This window comes from Rhagoletis pomonella, unplaced genomic scaffold (assembly GCF_013731165.1).
Source record: "Rhagoletis pomonella isolate Grant_MI unplaced genomic scaffold, Rhpom_1.0 Rhpom_scaffold_00012, whole genome shotgun sequence".
NCBI classification, from domain to species: domain Eukaryota; kingdom Metazoa; phylum Arthropoda; class Insecta; order Diptera; family Tephritidae; genus Rhagoletis; species Rhagoletis pomonella.
Genome location: NW_023458566.1, coordinates 6,104,631 through 6,114,023, shown reverse-complemented (window position 1 = coordinate 6,114,023; position 9,393 = coordinate 6,104,631). Strand labels below are relative to the sequence as shown.

At 34.7% G+C, this 9,393-nt stretch overlaps 1 protein-coding gene across 1 annotated transcript in view; it reads left to right on the top strand.

The window, feature by feature from the left end:
• The first annotated feature begins 9,037 nt into the window (after positions 1 to 9,037).
• The window catches only part of LOC118747545 (ammonium transporter Rh type B-like), a 6,698-nt gene continuing 6,342 nt past the window's right edge, over positions 9,038 to 9,393 (top strand). Inside the window, exon 1 of the mRNA XM_036481595.1 lies at positions 9,038 to 9,148. Within this exon, the coding sequence (XP_036337488.1) occupies positions 9,038 to 9,148 (111 nt within the window). The remainder of the gene's footprint in view (positions 9,149 to 9,393) is intronic.

Genomic DNA, 9,393 nt, shown 5'->3' with positions numbered 1-9,393 from the left:
AAATATCAATGCAAGTTTTTGTATTTTGCGCTTGTTATATTAAAAACCTGAAAAAGTAACCTCAGAAAAAAAAATCTTAAAAATCAACGCGATTTTTATTAAGTCGTTTGAAACTTGCACTTCATTAGACTAAAATTGTATGAGCTATAAAACTGCATACTAAAAAAATTTCCTAAAAAATCAGAATAAAAAGATGAAATTTTGATGAAAATTTCTTGAATTTTTAAAATTTTTTTTTTATAAAGTTTGAAACTGTGATTTACACGGTTTTGTTTAAAGTGTAGACGATATTTTTTATTTAAAAATAACAAAAAAAATTAGATGGAAAAGTTTTACGAATCTTTAACATAAAACAACACGAGGTCATTTGCTTGTGTCACTGTATGTACTGGTATATGTATGTATGTATGTACATAAGTATATCTAAGCGGTGTGTACCCTTTACTTTAATAACAAAGGCATGCAATGAATACACGAATACAACTACGCGAAGTATTTTGCGAATGGCTTAAGTAAGGATGTGTGGACATAAAATAAATTGCAAAACCATAATTATTACCATTACCCCTTCCTTCACCATACCATTGTCAATATCACTACCATTGCAATTAACATTCTCATTACCATTATTATCATTATTATCACCATCACCATTGCAATTACCATTACAATTACCATTACTATTACCATTATAATTATCAATACCATTATCATTGCCATTGTTATTACCATTACCATTACTATTACAATTAACGACACAATGTGTCCAAGTTTCTTCGAGTTAAATATTATTGCCATTATAATTACTATTAACAAACCATCGACATATCGCTACCATATCTTAATTACAACGATTACCATTACAATCACAATCACCATTACAACTGCCATTACCATTATCATTGCCATTATCACTGCCATTCCCATTGACATTGCCATAACCATTGCCATTGCCCTTATCATTACCATTACAATTTCCATTACCACCAGCATCACTATTGCTGTCACCATTACCTTTACCATTACAATTACTATTCACCTTACAATTACCAATACTATTACCTTTAGCCTCGCCATTACCATTACTATTACCAACACAATGTTTTCACGTTTCTCCGACTTCAAGATTATAACCATTATGATTAGCATTACCATGCCATTATTATAACCACTACAATTACAATTGCTAATAGCATTATAATTGCTAACACTATTACCACTGCCATTACCATTTCCATTGCCATTATCATTGTCATTATAGTTATCATTATGATTACAATTACCATTGTAATTATCAATACCATTACCATTGCAATTACCCTTTACCATCACCATTTCCATTACTGTGCCTTTCACCATTAACCGGTTAGGTACCCAGTGAGCAACCTGATCTGCTTACCAACTGCGTTCTGTGTTTGCCCGGTCGAATTCATCTAGAATTTTCTGCCAAAAACAGATTTCTTTAAACTTGTATTCGGAAGACCCGAGTCCTTCCAATTCTAGAATTTTACCCAAAATACCTTTCTATTACCAAAGGCACCGAACGATTAGCTGAATGGACACAAACGCACCAGCCCGAATGTGATAGCAGAGAAAGAGACAGACGATGGAGAGACCACGTGGAGAAGTACTTGATTTTGCTGGGTATTTCCAATTGGCGTCAGTTGGCTCAGAATAGAAACGACTGGCATTGGCATTCGCTTTGGACTCGGACAAATTTGCTTAGGCAGTTAAAGCGTTGGACAAGTAAAATATCTTTCTGTTATTTGCAATTGCGGCTCTATCGAGGATATTGCTGCTTGAACAAAAATACAGAGATGAACAAGTCTCACAAGTGTCACTTAACAATCTACTGGTTTTCCAAAGGGAGCCAGGACTGACCGCGGTGCTGTTGGGAGCAAGAGGTATCCTGGTCGCAGTGCATTTCTCAACAACCGTATTTTAACAACTGCTCAGTTTTGAAATTTATTTGTAATCCAGTTTTGACTGCGTTTTGGTACAACTATTTCTGTGCCTACTCGCTATGTACATACATACATATGTATGTATTTACATGTGCTTCACAACATGTGCAAAATTTTTAAATTTATTTTACTTGGCTACTGGTAAATGTAAGACAAATATGGGTCAGGGACACCTGTAGAGTATAATTTAGAGGAAGAAGAGCATTTAAAGCTGATAGCACTTGAGGCCATTAACAAATGAGACACTTGGCACAGTTTTGCAATATAAATGAAGTGTGTAGATTGTGGATAATGTATTCATACAGTAATTTGCATATGCACCTGAATGTAAACATACATATCCGTAGGTACCTATGTATAAATGTGTGTGCATATGTAATGATTTATATAATGTAAATACCTACTTATGCGTGTATGTATGTACTGGCATGCGCTTTAATGAATCGACAATTACACATTGGTAATAAATATTTAATTATTTCTAGTAATTTTATTGAAGTAAAATGGCCTACCTGTTGCAGGAGCACTTATTTCATTTCAGGAATCACTTCTCTCTTCTTTCATTGCCGATAATATGGCTATGCTAAAATTTCGATTTTTTTTTTTTTGCTCCATAGTACGGAATTTTCCACAGCGAACCAGGTAGAAAGAGTAAATTATTTTTTATTATTTTAATAACATTTCAAAAAGTTGGGCCATTATTTTCTGACGAGGACATTGCATTGATAATTTTTTTTCAAAAATTTCAAATTGTTCTACAATTGAGGGTATACAAATAACAAAAATGTTTGAAGTCATCTAAGTTAGGTTAGGTTATTGTGGTTACCCTCATTCAACGATGGCAGGAGTGGATAGACTGTTTCCTTCTTCACTTACTACTAGGAAATAGACAACGGCTAATTACTACACGAATGCGTACTTATTTCAGCGGAATTCGATCTTCTCATTGATATTCTATTTAAGAGAACTATGAAATTTTATTTCTGTGAAATGTACTTAATATGTACTATCTGTACTATGCACTTTGTTGCGAAATTTGTGCCTAGTACTAGTTTCTAAGCAAAATCACATTTCATTTTAAAAAATATATGTACATTACTGCGGGTCGAAATTTTTATTTTCGTTTAATCGTTTTGTAATGGTGAAAAGATGTAGTTTTATGAGGTCAATTGCAAGACTGTTAAATACTATGCTCTTGTTTTACGCGCAAGAGGCCGCGCATATATTGCCAAGTGTAACAAAGCACACTAGTCGAATAACAAATGTGTGAACTTCGAAATCGCACACATAAGAAAATGAAAGCTTGTTATATTTATATCTACGCATACTATGTAAAAATTTACTTTTATGAATAAAACAGGTATTCTTATTAAAAATTTTTTAATTTTACTAAAATATTTTTATTGTAATTTGATAGCATTCCATTATAGCGCTATTATAATAACTTTAAGTGATATTTCAATTTGGTAGTTATCATTCATCGATCGGATGTTGATTGTCAAAGATATGATGAAAAGACCAGATGCATCTCCGGTTTTTTTTTCAAAAAATTTAAAGAATGCATCTAAAATCGATGTGGCTCTACCTACCCTAATTTAGTGAATGTGAGTACTAGAACGATATCTAATATCAAATAAGTCGCATTGACGTCATTCGCCTCGATTTTGAGAACTGTATAAATCGGGTAGTGACCACACCTGTGGTCTTTTAAACATAATATATAGTAGACATACAAAAACCGAAAAAGTTTTCAATAATTTTCGGACTATTTTTATTAACTAGGTAACTGAATTAACAAGATACTGAAAATTTTCATGCATGAGAAAATATAATTCCTTGCAGGTTCTTTGCTGATATTGCGATATTGAAAAATCTCATATGAACATAAGATACCAAAATTTACTAATTTAATTTAAAAAATCTGGTCCTTTGAATCATTTGCGCGGGCTAAAGATACGTTTTATTTTAATTTTTGTGACCAATTATTATTCGCTTAGTCCTAAGAGAATATAATGGGCCTCATGCATAAAAAGTGAGTTCAAGCTCAAGAATTTGTACTGACAATCGTGTCGGAGCTTAAGCTCATTTTTTATTCATGAGGCCCATTATCACTATTATCACTATTACAAAACAATCATACAAAATCGACCCAGACTAATGTATATCGTCGTTTAAAGTACAAAACCGCGTATCGTCATTCTGCAAAACCGCGTAACTGACATTGGCTGCCAAAAATTGGATTTGCTCACATAAACTCTTGGCTCAATCCTTATCGATTCGTCCTGAAATATACTAGCCAGAAATGCGATTGCTTTATAAAACAGAGAACCATTTTGAAATATGAGTGTTTTTAAGCTCTAGAAAATAATTTCTACAACTTCACATACGCGGTTTTGCATTTTGCTGATACGCGGTTTTGCACTTTAAACGACGATATGTATGTGCTTATGTATAAATTTACTTCTAAAATACACTTTCTGGAACTTGATTAACTTTTTTGCAACAATAAACACAGAATATACATACTTCATATTCATTGCAGTTTAGTCGGAAAATTTTAATTAACAGTTATTTATGCCTACTAGAATTCAGTAGAAAAAATTACTAAATGAGCAACAAAAAAAAAGTAATTATTTTTAGTTGGAACCATATGTTTGCATTTTGCGGCGTCAGACTGATCGCTAGTTTATTTTCAATGGAAATGTTTCATTGAATTGTAATTAATAAATACGAGAAAGTAACGCAAGTGGCATAAAAAAGAAAAAAATTAAATGCAGCTTATGTTATTTTCGAAGTTAGGACTAAACATATTTTATCTTACAAACAACAAATTTTGGGATCAAGTACATATCGTCACCTAAGGGTAGCGATATGCAATTTTAACCGATTTAACTCATTTTATTTTGCTGTATTTGAAGTTACAAGAAAAGGTTTTTATGAAAAAAATTACTCGACCGGTGGCGCTGGAGTCTACTGGGGCCCACGAGAGACTCGTAGGGCATCTACGTTGGCGTGAAAAAATGGTGGCGCACAAGTTGTGGGTGGGGGAGCAAGACAATTTATCTGGAAAGAAAAAAAAAAACAAGTTGACTTGGCTTTATTTATCAATGTAGGCAGAATATAAACTACTAAAAAAAAATTAAAGGAGCAAAAAAAAATATTAAAAATTTTTCGGTGATTTTTGACAAGATTGCAAAGAAAAATAACGTTGACAAACTTAAGAAATTGACTGAAAATTTTCAACTCTTACATAGATTTTTTAGAGCATAATGAAACATATTAATGCTGTTACCAATAAAAATTCTCAAAAATTGGATTTCCGCCCACCCTTATGCAGATATGTATACAATTTTCGTACTAGCCATCATTTCTTGCATAAAAATCGATTTTGACGAAGCCGTTTGATGCACATATGCATAATGTATGTACATTAGGGGGCTCCAAAAAAATTTTTTAAATGTTAACCTCTCACCACGTAGGATTTTCGTAAATAGAAAAAAAGAATACTCGTATTTTTTCTTAAAAAAAATATTTAGAACTGCCTAAAAGCCCATGAAGTTTTCCAATATACATATTTTATATGGGAGAACAACACTTTTGCGCGTAGAAATGGTATTGAATTCATGAAAATCAATATTTTTCTATCGAAAAACTCAACTTCTCTTCAGGAGAAGTGTTTATTTTACCATTTTTTTTTAATTCTAACGATTTTATGGGCCCCATTGCAATTTTTGAGGTTTTTGGGGGACCTATAATATATTTAATATTAAAAAATGGTTAAATAAACATTTGGGTAATGTTGTTGGAAGCCTTCTAAAGAGAACAGAAAAAATTTGGTTTTCAAGAATTCAATACCATTTCTACGAAAAAGTGTTTTTCCCCATATAAAATATATGAAAGACTTCATGGGCTTTGATTAATTATAATTTTTTTTAACAAAAAAAAAACACGGTTATTGTTTTTTTTCATTTAGATAAATCCTTTGGGGTGAGAGCCGAACATTATAAACCTTTTTGGGTCACCCTTATGTACATACATACATGGATGGATGCATGTATGAAAATATGTGGCGCTATTGGTGATTTTCGGAGATAGTTAATAAAAACGTAGATACACTGATTGTAAGACAAATTTTTGTATAGAAGTACTTATCGATACATATTTGCAACGCACCAAACTGAGTACAGTTCAAAGAACTGAGTCTACAGCAGCAGTGCACTTCTTATGACCAATTTTCTAGTACTAGTAACGGAAGTCGGTTTGCAATGACTTCAAAAATTAGGTACCTGCTCTACAAATTAGGAAGATATCTAAAAAGTCACAATGTCGCTCTTGATTGGAAATGCAGCCGCAAAGCTTAAGAACGAAAATGCATCTACGAAATGCAGTCATCATAATTGCCTACAACTCTTGCCAGCCAGTGCACATTCCGCTTAGTATTTTTGCAATGCAGCTGCACTCACTCCGCCCTGTGTTCTTATACGAGTAGCCAATTTCTACTCAAATACATACCTAACTGTTGGATAGACAAATTTTTATTGCAACTACTACTACTACCTTTCATTAGTAACACAGAGTGCTCATAGGATACAGCGAATGTGATACCTCAACAACTACAACTGGCAATAAAACAACAAAAAAAAACAAACACTTTACGATCTTACTTGTAGTGATTGTACATACATACATAAGTACTCGTACTTGTAGTATGTGTAGCAACAATGAGTGGCGTATGTAAAAAGTAACCGTACATCAAGCTCGAGGTGAAGGTGAAACAAAAGCCGGCTTGTTGCATGCAACAACTTAAAAGGAGCAATTTATTTACACAATGCAATGGTATGCCAGACAGTTTACGGTCGAGGATTTGCGTTCGTTCAGTTTACAACACGTCGCTACGATTCGTATTAACTAAGACGAGAAGAGTGTTCTTGCTACATATGTATGTATGTATGTTCATAAGTATATCAGGACTTATGTACATATGTATATTTACATACATATAATGCGCTTGCTTCCACTGTGAATTTGTAACGATAATAAAATTGGTTGCAAATAGTGCCAACCTGCGATGAAGATTGAATGGGTCTCATGTGTGTGTGTGCTACCGGCGGGAGGGTTATGGTGGCAAACCGGCCATTGTATTTCTGTAGGAAAGGAGTTGTTTGTTGTTGTTACTTTTTTTATACGTTGACCGCGTCTGCAATTTGCACTTACGAGAGTACCTCTGACTGGTTTTTAAGCTGTTGCCCCTAGAATGACTGTTACGCATCCCTGTAATTGGAATGATGTGCAACAAAGACCCAAACAACAACAACAACAAAGGAAAATAAACACTAAAGCACCATTGTATACACTGCTCATTTTACAACAATTGCCTGTTTGTAAGTATCCTTTTACGACTAGACGCTGCACAAATGGGCAGCCAACTGGTCATCCATGCAGTACTCAATGGTCATTTCCGTAAGTGGCTAAGGACTTCTGTAGTGTTTTCTATTTCTGCTCTTTTCTATGCTATCTTTGCGCTGTACAATTCTAGTGGCCGTATGTGAGTACATATCTACATACATATGTATGTATGTACATATGCATTACCACCTCTATGTATTAATGTTGTCTTAATTTTTATTTTATTTTTTGTTGTGAAAGCAAATCATTCATCTCAATTACGAAAATTTGTTGAGTGCCGATTATGTTGGTATACTGATACTCGGGTAAGCATGGTTGTAAGATATACATATATATATATACACACGAGTACATGCTCAGTCTGAAAATTTAGGCTCGCACATTTGTTTGTATAGATTTGCTTGGTATAGATTGTGGTATTTTAAGTGATTTCGAATTCAAATTCTTGCAAATTAATCACTTTTAATATGTATGTAAAATTTTGGTAGAAAATGCACTTGATTACTGAAGTTTTTACCTAGAAATGAAGGCAAAATGCTCGTAAAGTTTTTCAAATTTAAGGCACTTAAGCTATGGATATTGATATAAGAAATAACTATATTTGGTAATAAATAATAGGATAGAAAGGCGTGCATCTACTCGGACGAAAGTTTGCCCATTGTGAATGTCCTCCGCTAGCCCTGATGAAATTGTGGAGCTTCGATATTTACACTTCCGTTATCTCTACCAAACTAGCGAAAAAGCGTGATCCAAAGTGTTTGAAGCGCTTTGACTGGAAAGTTGCTCATTGACATAGGAAATGCTGAATCGATTAGTCCTCTTCCTCATCGCGCCAACTTTCTGTAAAATAACTGGTTGGTATTCGCTATCGTTGGAGCATTGTTTAACGTCCAAAGCTCCTTTATTTCGTGTTAAGCCTCGGCTATAAAGACCTTGAGACGTCACCGCCGTCACGATTACTCCACAGATCGTTTGTAACGGCTGTGTTTTACTCGTCAATTTTTTTCATTGGAACAGAACCTAGAGTTTTCTATGAGACAAACAGCCAACTCTACGGCAAAGATATCCGAAAGAAAGACACTACAAGCGTTAGGCAGGCGATAAATTCCCTAGAAACTCCCGATAAATTCCGTCTCCATGAGCCATCTTGAGCCATCCGTGCAGACGGAAATGCCATCATTTCCCGTCAATCGGCCACAGTCTCATTCTGCTCTAGTTGGAAATCGTGTAAGAGTCCTTAAGCGACAATCCCAGAATGACCTGATGTAATCAGTGTCGGCATCTTAGTCGGTTATGAACCAATTCTACCGTCCCATTTTAAGTTAATTCAAGATTGCTTCGTGGCCATACTTGAGCAGTTTCAACAACTTCGATTCCCTCAGTGTACAGACACCCCTTTTGTGTCTATGAATACTTACGGCGATTATTTTCTGATCACGAACCCTACGTCTACATCTGTGTTTATTACTCTGCTCTTAATCCTTGTCACTATAAACTTCTGGATACCATGTGCCTCCAGAGCTCTACTCATTGCTTCTGTTTTGACATTCTTGAAAGCGCACTCAACGTCCAAGAAGCTAGCTGGAGTATATTCCCTATATTCCAGTGAACTTTCAAAAGTACTGAAAGCTTTTACGGAAGGAGCTGTGGGCCAATTTACGTTTGTAATGCCGCTTAAGAATAATAAAGTCGGCGGTACATCAGATGAGTTGTCCAAATCCGGCGCCGAAGAGTTGGCTGGACGCACGAACGCAAAGAATAACTCTTTCCAAGAGGTGGTAAGAGCACTGCGCCTTGCGGCGGACCCGTAACTGGTAACATACAGCTCGTATCACATATGTACATATGTAGATCTTTTCCAAAGAAGAATACTGTCAGGAGTGCTAAAGTTTCTACTTGGAGTAGGGAATAGACAATAGCCTCCGGAGTACGTTGTTGAAAGCATATTAAATATCAAGAAAATCGCCTAAAACTAGTAGTTTTTTGATTATAGAAAATATAAGCCAGTCCGGGGGGCCGATTA